Here is a 20,045-nt window from a genome sequence, read left to right as displayed (position 1 = left end):
ATACCATGACACTGTTAGCTGTACAAAAGCATTTGGTCAGACACCTCATGGAACCCTATCATGTAAACTGGAATAAATAGAGATGGATCTGGAACTAATGATAGATAAGAAGGCAGCAGATGGATAGACATCAAAGTAGTATATGGTAGAATCATGAGGAACAGTCTGTCTAATAGAACTGTATACTTATCTGTTGCTGTACAATTTGTGCATTACTGATATTGAGAATTCTATGAAGAGGAACATCCAGGTGTTTGCTAATGATACTAAATGATGCTAAATCAGGTTGGAAATAGCTTATACATGTGATTTAGAGATCATGCAGGATGATCTAAGCAGACTGGCAGTTTGGATAAAGGATAATGATTAATAGTGTAATGTGGCAAAGTGTAAGGTTATGGGGATGAAAACATTACACATATATATACATAGCTGGAACTAGACTGCAAGCAATTGATGAAGTCAAGGATTTGGAGTTGATAGCAGACAGAGCATTGAAGCTCAGAGAACATATAGCAAAATAGTCCCAAGGGTCACATCCAGTGATCCTTGGGCATCCCTCTATAAGACTGATATTGACCACATCTGGACTAATGTGTGCAAATCTGGTTGACCTGGGTTTCCTGGGTATGAGAAAGTAGTAGGGAGGAGCCAGAGGTAAGTAGGCTACCAAAATGATAACTGGTCAGAATGTACACTAGGAGAATATAGACAGAAAGTTTGTCACTTACAAATTTAGTTGACAGGTAAAAAAGAAGGGTTAGGACAAAAATATATGTTACTAAAGGAGTTTTATAGCACATATGAAAAAGAAATTTTTTTAATACAAGAAAGAGAAAAACAAGAGGACATCTCTAGAAGTTGTTTAAGAACAGGGATAAATGAGTGGAACTGGATTACCAGAGGCTATTGCGAGTGCTTTGTCAGCAAATCATGATAGGAATTGCACGGACTAGTGTTGAGCTTCTGATGCGTCTTCAGACTCCATGGAGATGCTCATGTAATAATAAATAAATTAAACACAGTGACATCATGGAGGAATATATCGTATATTAGCAAGCCCTTAATGAACAAAACAAGACTAAAACAAACTACAACATCAAGTAAGTTTTTTTTTCCATTAAACGTTTAATTTCTCTCAAACTTAAGTTTTGAACCTTTTTTATAGATTTTTTTATTCAGGCCAAAAAAATAAATAAATAAATAAAAAGTAAGAATTAATTTTGATACAAATGAACATTAATTTCTATTAATAGCTTAGAAACAAAAGTGCTCTGATGTCCCAAGTATCAACTTTGGGTAGCATGCAGAACAATAAATTTATTGTTAATATTATGAATAATTAATATTAATATTGTTAAATATTAATATTTAACAATAAACTGTTTTTTTTACATTACAAATTGATTTTTTTTACATGCAAAGCTGAAATATGAAATCATGCATAAATAGATGAAATTTCACATCATATTATGTTTCCCAACTTTTAACTTTTACTAATTCATAATTACCATTATAAATGCATAGTAATCATAAGGAAAAAATTATCATTTCTGAGACTATGAAGATTTGTCAATAATTTTTATTAAATCTATATTTCTTCAAATAAATTAATTACAGAGTACATTATGAAAGAAAATAATATTAGCATCTCATTTATAGTATCTGAGGGTGTGAATATGTAAGCATCATTATCACAATTAAGTTTACATTATTATTAATCTCCTATCCACAATTTTCCTCCAAATTACAATATTACTTGTCAGCTCCAATATTGACATATTTAACATTTTGTGCTTCTAAGGCACATTTGTAAGCAGAGCTAATATAAAGTGGTATAGTGAGGAAAGGTTAGCAGAACAGGTGTTCAATTTCAACATGGCATCAATTCACTTAGAGCTTGGTCTTCCTGTAGGTCTGCCATCTTCACATCGAACACCTGTTCTGCTAAGCTCTGCTTACCCATTCTTGAATGCTCACAATGTCAAGTTCATTTACAATATCCTCAATTTTTAATATGTACCATTGATGATATCTGTTCAGTGCTATAATTTTTCTCAGAACACTCATATCTGTGGTCTCTAGTCAGTTTTAAGTCCATAACTTAAAACTGATTTAAACAATGTCTTGTATACTGCTACTTTTGTATTTTGGCTATTTTCTCTCTTATTTCATCTAAATTTATTCAGCTGGATATCCACCATATAAGTTTTGCTTATTCTGTTGTATCTATTTCCAGATTTAACTTGACAACTTCACTAAAAACTGTGCCTAAACAATTGAAATATTTTACTTGTTCTATAGACTTCCCATTCAGAATGCAGTTGATGTGTTCAATGTTTCTACTTGTATTCATAGTTTTAGTCTTTTTCATTGCTGATTTTTATGCCAAATTTCAGATGTTAATCAATTTAGTTAGAGAATCCTAGGGACTTGCACTAGATGTGTTTGGGAATACAACATCATCTGCATAAAGCAAACAGCTAAGTTTGATATCTCCAATTCTAATACCAGGTTTAATTTCATTTCTTTCATAATGTGATCCATATAGATGATGAATAATAGTGGAGATAATGTGCATCCTTGTCTCACCTCTGATTTTACATCTGATTTTAAACCTGTATTTCCTACAATTCTAACTGTAGTTTATGAGAGATTTCTTCATTTAAATTGGGACTGCCTCACTCTATTTATTTACTCTATTTAAGATGTAGGAAAGCATTTTAATCGCACATCAATATATATATATATATATTTTTTTTTTGTAAATAGCAAATGAATTAAAAAGTTTGCAATATGTTCTAGAATATATACCATTGTGTTGTTTTATGTATAACATCATGCGATTCCTTTTTCAAATCAATCCACTGTTCGCATTCCACTTTGTAATAACTACTGTCATTACTGATGATGGCCTGTAATATTCAGGCTGAAATATATGGCTTTAAATAAAGAATATTACATATCCCTTGCAGTTTTTCATGTTAATAGAAAAAAAATTTAATTCTAACTACAGAATTACAACTTAAACATATTACTCTGTATTATGTTCCATTTACCCCATATAATTGTAGTGTTTTGAAAAGCTTTTCTTGGGGCACCTCGTCGTATGCCATTTCCGAATCTACAAAACTAAGCACAGATCTTTGGTCATATTCTCATGTTTTCTCAATTATTTGTTGTAACGTGAAATTCTGCTGATCTTTACAACTTCTATTTGGCCTGAAATCATATTGTTCTTCTTCGAATTTCTCGTCCACAATATTTCTCAATCACTTTTCAAGTTTGCTAGCTTAAATCTTACCTGGAACATTATGTAATTCTCACATATTCAGTTTCATTCCTTTTTTATTAGATGGGAACTATTACAGCTATACTCCACTTATCTGGAATTCAACCTTCTGATAGGCCCTCTGAATTATGCAGTGTAACCACTGCAAAACTTTTATATATCCATACTTAAGCATTTCTGGTCAAACATTTACTCCAGTTGCTTTTCCATTTCAAGCTTTTGATGGATTTTTTTCTACCTCAACTGTTGATATACAAGGGGGTATCAAAAAGTTTCGAGACTAGGTTTGTAACACGCCAACAGATGGCAGCACAAGGCTGCACGCACAGTCACAGGGAGCACCTACCTTCATAAGTCAGTGTGCCAAAAGACATCGTCCTGTGTACATCGAGAGCTGTGCAACTGATGCTATTCTGACCACCTGCGTAACCACATCTGTGATTTCATCATGAACAGCAAGTTAGAACAAAGAGCAAATGTGAAATTCTGCATGAAACTGGACAAATCTGCCACAGAGACGTTTGACGTGATTCGGCAAGTTTACAGCAATGCTGCAATGAGTCGTTCGAGGTGTTTTGAGTGGCACGCGTACTTCAAGAGTGGAAGAACATCACTGGAAGATGATGAGAGATCAGGAAGACCTTCAATGAGCTCAACCCCCCAAAATGTCGAAACCATTCGGCAACTTGTGCATGAGGATCGTCGGAGAACACTCCAGGCAATCCTCACGTGTGATTTTTAACATGCACCGTGTTGCTGTCAAGTTTGTCCCCAGGCTGCTGACCCAGGAGCAGAAGGAATGCCACGTCGAAGTCTGCCAAGAACTCCGTCAGCGTGCTGTGGATGACCCATCATTCATGTCAAGGATCATTACCGGTGACGAAACTTGGGTGTATGGGTACAACCATGAGATGAAGCAATAGTCTTCACAGTGGAAGAGCCCATCATCTCCACGACCGAAAAAGGCGAGGCAGGTCCGCAGCTCGACCAAGTGCATGCTCATAGTCTTTTTTGACATTGTGCAGTGAGAATTCGTCCTCAGGGGACAGAACATCAATAGCGAGCTCTACTGCCAGGTTTTAAGGAATCTGAGAGAGGACATTTGGCAAAAGCGACCAGATCTGTGATGCGCGAAAAACTGGATGCTCCATGACGACAATGCACCCTGTCACCGAGCTCTCCTCACACGTGAGTTTCTTGCCAAAAACAACATGATCTCACTTCCGCACCCACCCTACTCACCAGATTTGGCTCCTGCAGACTTCGCCCTCTTCACGAAGATGAAGATCTAGTTCAAAGGTCACTGTTTTGACACCATTGCGGAGATCCAGCATGAATCGCAAAAGGTGCTTGACCTGTGCTTCGAAAAGAAGCCTTCCAGGACACATTCCAGAAGTGGCAAGAACGCTGGAAGCTGTATTGATATGCAAGGGGACTATTTTGAAGGTGATGGTGTATAAACGTATATAAATAAAGTAATTTCTCGTAAACAGAGCTAGTCTCAAAACTTTTTGATACCACCTCGTATATTCCTCTTTGCACAACTTTTGAAAATATTCTAGTATGGTTCTGTCACTGCTTGTTTTGATTAACAGTCTTTGAAAGTAATTGTTCTATCTACCCATCTTGGATATAATGATCTCCAGTTTTCGTGTCTTTATCGTCTTTGATTCATTTTACAGTGGTTTTTCTACCATTTCTAACCTTTTTCAATAGGATCTTGAACATTCTAATGCCTTCCTGACATTTATGTTCTATATTCTTACCAAAGCCTTCCCATGACTTTTGTTTATCTACTTTTATACATAGCCGAGTTCTCTTATATTTTTCTCTGTATTCTTTTGGGGCATCTGTCAACTTATTTTCTAGGAACTTTTGGTATGCTTTCTTCTTTTCCAGAACTGTTGTGTCCACCATGGAATTCTTATTTTTCTTTATTTACAGAAAACTTTTACCACAAACCTTCCTAGCTGACTCAGTCAATGTCTTCTTCAGAGTGTGCCACTGAGATTCCAAGGTTCAATTCTCATTTTCAAACCGCTTCAAATTTTCTTCAATAACACTTTATAGTCAAATCTACAGTTTGCCAGTAAAAGCTGCTCAACTTTAATTCTTTTTTAGAACTTTCTTACATACTGTTCTTTTCAATATATTTTTATCTATTTTTATCCTGCACTAAGTAATGATTGCTTCCAATTCCAAATCCTCTTTACACTCTTGTATCCTGAACCAGCATGATATCACTATTAACAATTAAGTGTTCAACGAGGCTTTTCTTATTTCTCGTGTCTTCTCTCCATGTGAACTTGCACATCTTTATGTTAGAACATGGTATTAGTACTGACAAGTCCATGTTATGAGCAGAAATCCAGTAAATACTTACTAGCTTTGTCCTTCTGGTGGGATTCATTTCCTACTCTGCTGTTTAGATCTCCAATAAGAACCACTTTTCCTTTATGTCAGCTACCTATTCTAATGATTCGAAAAATTCTTCCACCTCTTCCTTAGAACTTGTGGGACCACAGGCACAAATAAGTTTCATTGTTCATTTCTCCATTTTGAAGTGTACTCACATCACTCTGCTTGAAACAGTCTTCCAATCAAGAAGTTAATTTACATGTTTGGTACTGAATACTATCACTGCATCTTCCTTTCCTTGATCATTACTGCCTGGATATAACATTCTACACAATTAGAAATGTAACACATGGTACATTTTTAATTCTTCTGCAAATCTGATTTCCTTTCCATCAATACTCCTCATATTGATGATTCCTAGCATTAGTTCTTCTAACACTGGGTTTATTCTTCTTCCAGAATAATAGAGTTGGAACCTGTTCTAGTAGCTGAATTTTCACTGTTTGCCCTGGTTCTCTGAAAAAACAGCAGGGATCTTAATTAACAGGGAAAGCCCCCAGCCTGCATGAAATCTCATCATGTTGTATCGTGATATGCATTTGAGTTTAAGCCAATAGAGAGTACATGAGTAAGTTTAACACACGTGAGCCACAGTAGTAGGTTTTTTATTACGTAAATATTTCTTCCTAGGTATCTTAGGACATCATTTGTACAGTAAGGCAATACTAGGAATGACAAAGAAAGGGCACGTACGTACAAAGGAATCCAAATTGCATGCAGTGGCACATTGCGGCCTGAACTTAAATTAAATTAAACTAAATTACTTAAATTAAATTAAAATTAATTACAGTTAAGTTATTATTTTACACAATTTTGTATGACAATTTCCCATACTTTAGGGATGGGAAGAACATCATTGTGGTTTAGATTTGGTCTGTGGAGTAGGGCTTCAGCACGTTCTTTATATAAACGTTCATATTTATATGAAGATCTGAGTTTTGTCTTTTTTCCAACGGATCTTGTGGTTTGGGTTTTCAACTTCGTGTTGAGCGAGGACTGATTTATGCGGTTTGATGAGGTGGATATGGTCTTGATGTTCCGAAATGCGTTTAAAAACTGATCTGCCTGTCTGTCCAAAATAAGAGAGTTTACAGGAGCATGGAACCTCATATACACCAGGTAATAGAATAAGTGAAAATTTGTCTTTAGGCGAGGGTAACCAGTTTTGGATTTGGTTGATGGGTTTGTAGGTGGCAGCAAGATTGTATTTCTTCATAATTTTCAAGATTTGTTTAGAGATGCCTTTGATATAAGGTATGGGACTCCAATGGGGTTGTTCTTGTCTATGTTGAAGTGCGGAGAAATTGCTAATGATTTTTTTGAGTTGTTTTGAGATTGTAACCATTTAGAGTGGCTGTGTTTTTGATTATTTCCAATTCTTGTTTTAGAGGATCCTTGGAGGAGCATAATCTGTGTGCTCTGGTTACCAATGATTTAATGATGCCAAATTTTTGAGAGGGATGATGAGCTGAAGTATTGTGAATGTAGCGGCCTGAAAATGTCGGTTTGCGATAGACAGAGGTGGAAATGGAACCGTCTTCTTTTCTTTGGATGTGTAAATCCAGAAAGGAGATGCCATGTGGAGATTCTCTTTCTAATGTAAATCTGATGCGAGGATGAAGAAGGTTGATTTGAGAAATTGCCATACAAAATTGTGTAAAATAATAACTTAACTGTAATTAATTTTAATTTAATTTAAGTAATTTAATTTAATTTAAGTTCAGGCTGCAAAGCTCCACTGCACGCAATTTGGATTCCTTTGTACGCACGCGCCCCTTTCTTTTGTCATTCCTACTATTGCCTTACTGTACGGATGATGTCCTAAGATACCTAGGATGAAATATTTACGTAATAAAAACCTACTACTGTGGCTCACATGTTAAACTTAGTCAAGAATTCTCCACAGGTTTCTCTATATAATCAATAAAGAGTACAATTGTCAGCTAAGTCCCAAATTGTCAGCCAATCCATGTTCATTCAGTACCTAGTAGATACTATTAATGGGATGCACAATGTCAAGGTGAGGATTAGACATTAAGTTGGAAGCCCCAGTCAGTTCTCTGCATTTCATCCATTCTATTGGGTGGCATCGGTGAATAAGCTACTCTAAACTTGTGCTCCCTCATTTTATCATTATTGTGAGTGTTTTTCATCAAAATTAATCATTAAACAGAAATCTTAACAACAGATACTAAGGAGTGGATTACTTCTGCACAACCTGTAAGTACTTATAGTGCATTAAATCAACTATCTTTCCAGTTTTAAATCAGTCAAGTGTAAGTGCCTGCTATGCCTACAGTACAAAGCAAAGATGGCAGCAATGAAACCAAACAATGAATGAGCGCCCATATTTTGCCAGTGCAGTGCCATCGATCGCCACTGACAAACCCACAATGTGCCGCACCTATAAAACTGGTATCAAAGATAAAAAAAGAGTATATTCTGCAGTTCTGTCCACTGGCTGCATGCTTCCTGCACCAAAATAAACGAATCGGCACACAAGCTATTTATTGACCTCAACCAGCCCTTTTTCTGTTCGCTATGCCTCCCTTCTGTAAAGCAACTCCTGAACATAGGTAAACAAGTCAAAAACCTCAAACAGCATATCACTGCAATTAACGAAACTTCTTCCTCCAAAATACAAGCAATGGAAGCTAAGCTTGAACAAATTGGTGACCAGCGCCGCAACGCAAGTTCACCTTTGCCCCCGAATGAACTCTGAGACCTAATCGCATCAATGGTAAATGACTCGATGGAGGCCAAAAACAAAAAATTCAACGATGTTATTTTGAATTTTCCAATGGAAACTCATTAAAAGAAGACATAAACAAATTAGCAGAAGAATTCGACATCAATTCTAAAAATATCGTCAGCCATCGTTTCGGGCCCATAAATAAAAAAAAAGGACAGAACGAACTTTCCACACCTCGTAAAAGTGACTTGTGACACTCCTACAAGCACATCGAAATTAATAACAGAGATCAATAACAAGTTCAAAGACACTTGCCCCCAATCGTGCTCGACCAGACCTAAAATTTGCACAGAGGGAACAAGGATGCCATCTTTGAAGAGAACTCAAAGAAAAACATCAAAATGGAGACACCAGTTGGATCAGTGACTACAAACAAGTTAAATTGGTGCAAAAATCAAGTGCCACCAAGGAAACTAATATGCAGGCACTGCATAGGAAACGTGCAAGATCCTTGTGGTCAAATATATGCCTCACAGAACTTGCATATCCACTTCACCAACATTAATAGTGTCCACTACCACCTTCAGTCTACAAAACCACACCTACCCTTTCTGGCAGAAACTCAAATCTCACCTCCCCCCCCAGCACTATTTATCTCAACCTTCCAAACTACCCACTCTTTAACTCCTTTCAACACAAGCGTGGCATCTGCTCTGACATATCTTGCTAGAAAGCATCCAACCCAGAATTGCCTGACTCTGACCTTCTTTGGTTGAAAATATCCCTTCCTCACTCAGTCAAATTCATTTGCTGTCTCTATCGCTCCCCCCAATGCAACCAACACTCTGAGCTCCTTAAGTTCCTCTACTTAAAAATTGATTTTCTCCAATCCCAGTTTCCCAACAGCAAAATTATCCTCCTAGGAGATTTTAATGTCCACAATACCAGCTGGCTTTCTTCCTCCAGTTTTACAGATTTTGCAGGCAGAGATGCTGAAACATTTGCCATCACTAACGACCTTACACAACTTGTTCAGATGCCAACCAGAATACAGGATAACCCAAACAACTCCCCAAACACCCTATATCTCTTCCTCACCAATGACCCTTCCAAATACACAGTGAAAGTAGTGGGCTCCATTGGTAATTCTGACCACAATCTAGTGCTCATCTCCTCCCCATGCAACAATGCTTACACAGCCACTTCCATACAAGAGTAGTTTGGCATTATAACAGTGCCAAGTGGGACAGACTCCACAGCTTCTATGCCACATTTCCATGGTTGGACTATTGCCAAGGCTGCACAAATGAAAAATCAAGCATACCACATCTGGCTCAAATCAAGAATTCCATCCTCCTTTAACTTACTGAAGCCCAAAATAGATGAAAAAAAAAAAAAAAATCAATGCTTCCAAAATACAGTTCGAAAAAGCATAAAGCAGGAAACTAGCAGCCTGTCCAAATGACAGCCAAGCCTTTCGGACTTTCACCAAAGCAATTGCCCATAACTTCTACTCAACACTATTCCCACCCCTATCGTATCCAAATGGCAATAGAGCCATCTGGGTATGATAGGGGCGAGAATAGTGATGGGCAGTCTATCACCCACAGAACAAGCCAATCTTCTGGGTTCCCACTGCTTCCAATATATGCATTACTGACAATGAAAAATGCCCCCCAACCATTCCAGATGCCCAACATACAATGCACCCCTATATCCTTTTGCCAGGAAGATATCAGAAAAACACTGTCCAAATTAGACACAAAAAAGTCTCCTGGTCCTGATGGCATTTCTCCAATTGTCCTGAAAGTTTGTGCACCAGAACTGACTCCTATCCTATGTCACCCACATATACAACGTGATATCAAAAAGTTTTGAGACTAGCTCTGTTTACGAGAAATTACTTTATTTATCTACATTTACACACTATCACCTTCAAAATAGTCCCCTTGCATATCGATACAGCGCTCCCAGCGTTCTTGCCACTTCTGGAATGTGTCCTGGAAGTCTTCTTTTCGAAGCATGTCAAGCTGCGATTCGTGCTGGATCTCTGCAATGGTGTCAAAACGGTGACCTTTGAGCTAGATCTTCATCATCGAGAAGAGGGCAAAGTCTGCAGGAGCCAAATCTGGTGAGTAGGGTGGGTGCGGAAGTGAGATCATGTTGTTTCTGGCAAGAAACTCACGTGTGAGGAGAGCTCGGTGACAGGGTGCATTGTCGTCGTGGAGCATCCAGTTTTTCGCGCGCCACAGATCTGGTCGCGTTCGCCGAATGTCCTCTCTCAGATTCCTTAAAACCTGGCAGTAGAACTCGCTATTGACGGTCTGTCCCCTGAGGATGAATTCTTGATGCACAATGTCAAAAAAGACTATGAGCATGCACTCGGTCGAGCTGCAGACCTACCTCGCCTTTTTTGGTCATGGAGATGATTGGCTCTTCCACTGTGAAGACTATTGCTTCGTCTCAGGGTCATACCCGTACACCCAAGTTTCGTCACCGGTAATGATCCTCGACATGAAGGATGGGTCATCCACGGCACGCTGACGGAGTTCTTGGCAGACTTCGACACGGTGTTCCTTCTGCTCCTGGATCAGCAGCCTGGGGACAAACTTGGCAGCAACACGGCACATGTTCAAATCACACGTGAGATCACACGTGAGAATTGCCTGGACTGTTCCGTATGATACACTGACAATGGCAGCAATGTTGTGGAGTGTTCTCCGCCAATCCTTGTGCACAAGTTGCCAAATGGTTTCGACATTTTTGGGTGTTGAGCTCGTTCAAGGTCTTCCTAATCTCTCATCGTCTTCCAGTGATGTTCTTCAGCTCTTGAAGCACGCGTGCCACTCAAAACACCTCGAAAGACTCATTGCCGCATCGCCGGAAACTAGCTGAATCATGTCAAACGTCTCTGTGGCAGATTTGCCCAGTTTCACGCAGAATTTCACATTTGCTCTTTGTTCTAACTTGCTGTCCGTGATGAAATCGCATATGTGGTAATGCAGGTGGTCAGAATGGCATCAGTTGCACAGCTCCCGATGTACACAGGACAATATCTTTTGGTACACTGATTTATGAAGGTAGGTGCTCCTTGTGACTGTGCATGCAGCCTTGTGCTGCCATCTGTTGGCGTGTTACAAACCTAGTCTCTAAACCTTTTGATACCACCTCATATATATACTCTCTCACTCCACTGGTATCTATTCCATAACCCGGAAACTGGCCTATATTTAACCCATTCTAAGAAGGGCGACAAGTCACTGCCGACCAACTACCACCCTATCTCGCTTACCTCAGTCCTGTCAAAGGTAATGGAAAAAATCATCAATACCCAACTCCTACACTATCCTGAAGGCACCCACCTAATAAATGACCACCAGTAGGGATTCTGTCACTGCCGATCAACAAGAGATCTGCTCACATATGTCATTCATCTCTGTGGACAAATGACATGGAGAAGTTTGGTGAATCTTAATCAGCAACTAAGTTGCTGCACTTGATATCTCCAAAGCTGTAAGTGCCTGCTATGCCTACTGTACAAAGCAAAGATGGCAGCAATGAAACCAAACGACGAATGAGCACCCCATATCTGGCACAAAGTCTTACTAAGCAAACTTCCATCATTTGGTCTGTCTCATAACTTCTGTAGTTGGATTGAGTTTTCTATCTGGAAGCACACTGTTGTGATTGTGGATGGTTCCTTATCCTCTCACCATTCAATTAATGCCGATTTTCCACAAGGTTCTGTCCTCTAACCAACCCTCTTCCTGCTATATATCAATGTCCTACTTCAGTTGACCTCCAACCCAATACAGTTTTGCAGATGACAACACATCGCACTCCTCCCTTTCATTTGATAAACCTTACTCTACACAACTCATCTCAACCTACAGAACATCAACCACCATCACCCTCAATTATAATCTCTGAGCCATCCTCCAATGGGGTTCAGATAACCTCATTAATTTCAATGCTAATAAAATCCAGTTCTGTCCTATTTCTCATAAAAAAAATCATCTTTTTCCAGTATTCTTTTTGATGATACCCAAATTTTCAGGTAAAATGAGATTTCTCTTCTTGGAATCACCTTGACATCAAACCTCTCCTAGCATAAACGCATCACAACCATTTCATCCTCAGCTTCGAAAAAAAAAAAAAAAAAAATAGGATTTCTCTTTCTCTCAAGATGTTACTTCATCTCTCTGAACAGCTGTTAAGATTATACAAATCACAAATCCATCCAGCTATTGAATACTGCTCTCACATAGGGGGGGGGGGGGGCCCTAAAAACTCCCTCAAAATGTTTGACTCAATACAGAGGAGAGCAATTAAACTTATTAATGACCCATCTCTTACCAACTCACTCCCCACAATTTTGCACAGATGTTTGGTTTCTGTGATTTGTGTATTCTATAAATATTTCCATGGTAAATGTTCATCTCAAATAGCATCAATAATTCCTCCACTCAGTACTAAGCCCATTGGAACACATACAGCTGCTGCCCAACATACCTTCGCAGTGCACCTTGAAACAAACAGAACAAATTTCTTTTCCTCTTGCTTCATCCCTGCAACTGCTGTATTGTGGAAAAGTCTTCCCCCTGTTGTGTTTCACAAGGAATACAATATACAGTCTTTCAAATCAAATATAAACAAGTTCCTCCTTTCCCAACCTACTAACCATATACAGTACTAATGTACTATAGGTTGACCAACCAACCTCTTGTGTATGGGTTCAACATAAAAAAAAGTAAGCACTAAAACTAAAATCCTTTCCTCTTTAATTTGATATTCACTGTTATCACTAAAATTAATAAATAAAATTTAAATATAAACTATTCAATGAATTTGAACGAATGGATGAACTATGTGAGATGTATTTCATTACTCATGTGAAACCACTATTTCTGCTTACTAGTCCTGAAGTGGCTTGAAAAAAAAGTTCCATGTTTGTCTCCAGAGTTTGTAAAAAACAAAAGAATATGTACATAAGTAATTCTAAAAAATATAAATAATACTTAGCATGTCCACTATACTAGCATAAGAGATTTACGACCTTTTGGGTGGGAATCACATAAAAAAATTTAAAAAAGAAGACTGTTTGTTAGATTATATTTTAGATTCCACATTTTCTGACACTATTTACAACATCTGTTTCGGGCTGTTGTATTGAGAAGTGTAAATATATAGCATTTCAAATCATGAACCTCCTTGATTGATATCTATATTTACAGATGAAATCATGAAGTATGATAGTTATGTTAAATAATTACAACATTTACATTCGCTAAAACATAGAACAGACCTACGATTAACATGTCCACTGCAATCTGCTTTTTCAAAGTTGCTTACTAGCTAAACCAGTAACTGAGCAAACAAGTATAGAAGTCTGTCTTAAAATAATTTCCTGCAGTTTGCATGTGATCTTGAATAATTTTCTAGTGAAATAAATCAACATCAGAAGGCCTGAAACTGCAGAGAAGAGATCATGCACAGACAAAAAAAAAAAAAAAAAAAATCACTAAAGACTAATGATTCTTAATCATTCAGAAGAATGAGGCTTAGAGTGTATAATTTTGAAAACAATGTGATTCTATAGGAAAAGTTCTGATCAAAAATTGTTACAGCATGAAATTAACACATTAACACACACACACACACACACACACACACACACACACACACACACACACACACACACACACACACACACACACACACACACACAAAAAAAACAGGATAAAATGCAAAGTTATTTAAATAACTATGAATATGATGAAAAGTTCATTGATAAAGATGATGTACAAGAAATCCAATGGTGGTGGGAGAGTTGCTCCACTGACCATCTTGGAAAGCTAGCCTAACATGTGGCAAAATAATTAGAACATTTTTGATCTTAATTATCACAAAAGATAATTAAGGTCTTTCTTTGCAAATAGGACATTTCTTCAATAAGTACAATAAAGTGATAATGAAGAATTAAAAATTTCACTTAAATGCTGAAGTCAGTAAGTTAATATCACCAAAAGGCCTCTGTAGCACAACTGATTCCACTCCAAAAAATAAAAATAAAATAAATAAAAATAAACGTAACAATAATAAAGATAATAATAACAAATAATAATAATAAAAATAAGAGCTAAAATAAATGCCAAAATAATAGCTGCAAGAAAGTTTACTTACAGAAAAGAATTATAAAGGTAGCAAGCCAAAACTGAGAATATTCTTTTTGGTATTTAGTCAAGTACATTATCTGAAGTGCATGCACAAAAGGCACCATAGTACAGGTGTTCAAAATCATTTCAAAACCAACTTTTTCATATTTGAAACTTGCAGAGCTCAGGAGAGTTTCCTAAAATGAAAAACACTAATAAATATGAAGTGGTACATAAAATAAATATACACCATGATGCATGTATACATATTATGCACTGCATTCAACCAAAAAATTTATGGATAATAAGCCTTTTTTTGTTGTTGTTGTTTATATACTACTCTGCTATTCACCCTTTCAGGTAGTAACAGTGACAATATTTTAGCCCTCCTCCTACCTTGGAAAATTTTCCACCGAAGAAAAATGTGAAACAATGAAAAAGCCTTATATGTATACACACTATGTTGTATATATCACTCATGCTACAAAACTAACAGCAAACTGCAATCTCCATTCATGTCATTATTATTATTATGCAGGTGTCTCCGTGGAGTCAGAAGAATGGGGGGGGGTCCATCATTCACACACTACCTATCATACCTCTCCTTAAACTCATTCACATCAACCTCTGGCAACCCATTTCATCCACTCACCACCCTCCAAGCAAAAAATCTAGTCTTAACACCCTTGCTAACCACACTCTTATACATTTCCATGGATGACCTCCTTCCTGCAATATACTGAAAAAACTCTTCAGTGTCAATCCTATAAAACCCTTTTAATAACTTATATGCTATCATTTCTCCTTTTCCCTGCCTGTCACACAGACTGTCAATCTATTCTCATAGGAAGCTATCAGCTTCAGAATTAAACAAATAGACCTGCCACTATCTTTGTCACTCACTTTTGGATCTTCTCAACTTCTCCATCCTCATGGAATCTGGGTGTCCAGATGTGGCCTTATTACAGCCTTACATAGTGGTGAACAATAACTTCTCTACATGCTCATTGGTGTGTTCAACAACCACACAATCTGATGTACTGTTTTTGCTACCTACCTTCACAATATGCCTTCTAAGCATCAACTCCCTGTTCACAATCAACCCCCGAGTCCCTAGTCTTGTCAGTTTCCTGCTAGTTCCATCAATACAGCACACAGCTTGTGTGCTCTTCTTCTCAAAGTGCATCACCTTACACTTGGCCACATTAACTTTTGTCCATATTGCTAATGTATTTAAGTCTTCCTGTAGGATCTCTGTAGCACCTTCTTTTCCATCACTTTTCCAAGTTTAGCATAATTAAAAACAACTGAATAGCTCCTGTCAGACCATTTCCTATATCACTATACAAATTAAACAACAGAGGACCAAGTCCTGTGGTACACCATTGGTCACATGTCTTAACTTCTGAACTCCATAAAAAACTCTTTGATATCTGACAATCAGCCATCCTCTAATCCAAATCACCAGATTCACACCCATCGCCGTTTGCTTCAATTTATGCAAAAGAGTTTTATATGGAATCCTGTCAAATCCTTTGCAAAATCTAGCAATATTGTTGAGTAGACATTTCCCTTATCCAACTCCATTGTCATTTTATTATAAAAAGTAAGCAAATTACTAAGGTATGACCTACTGTCCACAAAACCATGTTTACCCTTATACAGTATCATATTCCTATCCACCCAGTCCAGTTATGTCTTTCACCAATTCTCCAATACCTTCACCATCCACTCCTTAGATGCTGATGGATCTATAATTTGCTACTTCTGTCTTGGAGCTTTTTTGCAGGGCTATTTCGTCCTCTTTCCACTCCACTGGCACCTTCCCAGTACTGAGGCTTAAATGAAACAGTTATTATTATTATTATTATTATTATTATTATTATTACCACGGGCTACTCCAGGAGTCCTTAGACTCATCGAGGGAGGCCCTAAACATCATGTTCACACAGCTGTTCAACATTCTCACAATATCTATCATACCTTGCCTTGAACTCGCTCACTGTCATAGCACCCACAACAGACTCTGGCAGCTTATTCCACTCATTTATCACTCTAAAAGTAAAGAACCCAGCTCTAACACCCCTGCTAACCACGCTCTTGCCCAGCTTCCATGGGTGTCCCCTAGTTCTCCCACCACCAGTCCTGATCTCAAAAATATCATCTGAATTAATCCTATAGAATCCTTTTAGCAATTTGAATGTCTCAATCATATCTCCCCTTTTTCGCCTATCAACTAGTTTCTGCAACCCACAAATCTTCAACCTGTTCTCATATGGTTCATTCCATAGACCTGCTATCATCTTAGTCACTCGCCTCTGGATCCTCTCAACCTCCTCCCCATCAAGAAGGAACCGAGGTGACCAAATCTGGGCACAGTAGTCGAGATGAGGTCTTATCAGGGCTCGGTACAGAGGTACAATAACTTGTTTTTCTCTGCTCGTCAAGGTATTTTTCAACAACCAAGTGAGTTGATGAGCTGATTTAGCTACTTTCGCAATGTGCCCCCTAAACTTCATCTGCCTATCCACCAACACTCCCAAGTCCCTGGCCTCATCAATCTCTTGGAGTACAGTTCCACCAATGTGGTATACTGCTGCTAATCTTTTCACTCCGAAATGCATAACCTTACATTTTGTCACATTAAATTGACATCCATTCTCCTTAGTCCAGAACTCCAATCTATCTAAGTCATCTTGCAAGACTTTGACATCTTCTGCATTCACTATCGCCCTACCCAACTTTGCATCATCAGCGAACAAATGAACTGTCTCACTTAGACCATTCCCTATATCGTTAATGAACAGATTAAACAGCAGTGGTCCAAGAACAGAACCCTGTGGCACACCACTAGTCACAGGCCGTTTTTTGGACTCTACTCCTGAATAAACTACTCTTTGATATCTCTCCATCAACCACCCAGCTATCCATCTCACCAACCCTATATCCATTCCCATATGTTGTAGTTTACGGATTAGAATTCCATGTGGTATCCTGTCAAACGCCTTTGCCAGGTCCAGCAGTATCACTGTAAACCCATTTCCCTTATCCAGTTCAGCCGTCACCTTGTTATAAAACTTGAGCAAGTTACTGAGGCATGATCTACCCTTCACAAAGCCATGCTGTCCTCTGTACAGTATCTCATTTTCATCAATCCATTCCTGTATTTTTCCCTTGACTACTTTCTCCAAGACCTTGACAACGACTCCTGATATGCTGATCGGTCGGTAATTTGCAACCATAGTCTTGGATCCTCCTTTATGCAGTGGAACTATTTTCCCCTCTTTCCACGCCTTCGGGACTAAGCCAGACCTGAGACTCAGATTAAACAACATGGTCAAGGGCACTGATAATTCATTAGCCGCTTCATGCAAGACCCGTGCCGGTATACCATCCAATCCCACAGATGTATTCGCATTAAGGTTCTGCAATAGACTATTCACCTCCACTTCATTCATCACAATTCCCATATAAACTAATGGTTCCTTCATTTTTTCAACGTCACCACCTGGATGATATACTTTTGCAAAGTGCGCGCTCAGTAACTCCACTATATCGACTGGTTCAGTGAACTCTTTACCATCGTCATTCCTTAAAATCATTTTGCCATGTACAGTTTTTTTTTTTGCTTGCAGCATATTGAAAGAACTGTTTGGGATTCTCTTTTGCTTGCATAGCTAGTTTCCTTTCATAATCGGCTTTTGCTGTTTTTACCACACTCGTTACCCTTCTAGCCTGTACTTTATACTGTTCGTGGGCCTGCAGGTCACCCCTTTCTTTAAATTCCCTCCATAGTTGTTTCTTTTTTTGCAGCTCAAGCTTAATGGTGTTATTCATCCCTTTAACCCCTCCTTGTTTCACTATTCGGACCTTAGGTATACAATCAGCCATAACCTCCTGTAAATGCTCTTTGATCACTTCCCATGCTCTATCGACGTCCAGCCCTTGCAGTTGTACATGCCATGGCACTGATCCAAGCAATCTCCTAAGCTTGTCATACTTGCCAGCACGGTAATTCCACATATACCCTGTCTTAATCACAAATTTCACACCTTTAGCCACCTCCCAGGTCAAGACCTTATGATCACTCTCACCAATAGGTGGCAACATGGTCATATTCATTACAGTCAAATTCTCAGATACTATTACCAGGTCAAGCACTCTCACACCCCTAGTATTTTCAATTACATGCTGTTTCAGATAGTTATCCCTTAATAATTGAATAAAATCCATTTCCTTCCTCACATGTGTCCTCTCCTCCTTCCAATCAATGTTACCATAGTTGAAATCCCCCATAATAATTACCCTCCTTCCACTCATTTCATCAATTTGTTTATGCATACCATCTCCACCATCTATTCCATCACCTGGTCTATAGCAGCACCCAACTGTATATTTTATTCTGCCAGTATCAATCTCACACCAAATAGCCTCAAATGAGCTCCTTTCACTATCCTGCAATACTTCAATTCTCCTTGGCTGCAGTTCATCAGCTATCATCAACAACACCCCTCCCCCAATTTTATTCTCTCTGTCCCTCCTAAACATACTATAACCTTACATAGTGGGAGTGGCCTCAGTTTGGTCAGAAGAGCTGATAACTCCCTGGAACATTCTTGTAATATATGGGCCAATATGACATCTAATCTCATAATTGGGTGTGTGTACATTGAGGTTATTCAATATTCTAAGCACCTCCATTTTTTCAATCTCTACCATCAGTCATTGTCCTATTTGACATTGCAACATCACCACGTAGATGGTACAACTCTGCAAAATGCTCATTCAGTAATTCATCCTTTACTTGAAATATAGTGAAAAAAATCTTTATGATTTCTTATGGCCTTATCCACTAGCTTTCTTTCATAATTAGTTTTGGCCTTCCTTACCATTCGGGTTGACCTTCTTTCAAGGGCATGTTCATCACTTTTTTCTTTATAATCTCTCGACAACTTTTTCTTTGTCTGCAATTCCTGCATAATGAAGCTATTCACCAATCTAACTCTTATTTGATTTATCCTTCTGACTCTGGGTATACATTCTGATATTGCTTTCTTTAAACACCCCTTGACCATCTCCCATTCACCACCAACATCTGTTCCCACCAAATTCTTATGCCATTGACTGCTGAAAGTTGATTCCTCAGTTGTCATACTCACCTGCTTTGTAATTCCACATATACCCTTTTTAACAGAAAATTTGCCGTATAAGGGGGAATGCATGTCATCTGCATTCTCCCTTATACAGCATGGATTATAGCAGCAGCAACCAATTACATATTTCATCCTATTGGCCTTAATGTCACACCACATAACCTCAAATGAACTGCCCTCTGGATCCTTCACCATGATATACTTCTACCTCTTTTTGGCTTCAAATCATCTACTATCATTAGTAAAACCCATTCCCTCATCCTGTTCCTTTTTGTCCTATCTGAAGATACTTTCTTCTTCTTTTTCAGCCATTTTCGATCCACTGCAGAATGAAG

General features: G+C 38.2%; 1 protein-coding gene across 2 annotated transcripts in view; it reads right to left on the bottom strand.

The window, feature by feature from the left end:
- Positions 1-20,045, bottom strand: part of LOC150102707 (delta(14)-sterol reductase TM7SF2-like) — a 201,271-nt gene that overhangs the window by 77,321 nt on the left and 103,905 nt on the right. For both annotated transcript variants that reach the window (XM_090399305.1, XM_090399306.1), the window contains one exon: positions 14,586-14,754. In XM_090399305.1, the coding sequence (XP_090255431.1) occupies positions 14,586-14,754 (169 nt within the window). The remainder of the gene's footprint in view (positions 1-14,585; positions 14,755-20,045) is intronic.

The sequence above is a fragment of the Typopeltis vanoorti genome, chromosome 10 (assembly GCF_054136105.1).
Source record: "Typopeltis vanoorti isolate ZY-2024b chromosome 10, IOZ_Tvanoo_1.0, whole genome shotgun sequence".
Lineage (NCBI taxonomy): Eukaryota > Metazoa > Arthropoda > Arachnida > Uropygi > Thelyphonidae > Typopeltis > Typopeltis vanoorti.
Note: the sequence above shows the minus strand (reverse complement) of the source record. Positions and strands in the feature narration are given on the sequence as shown.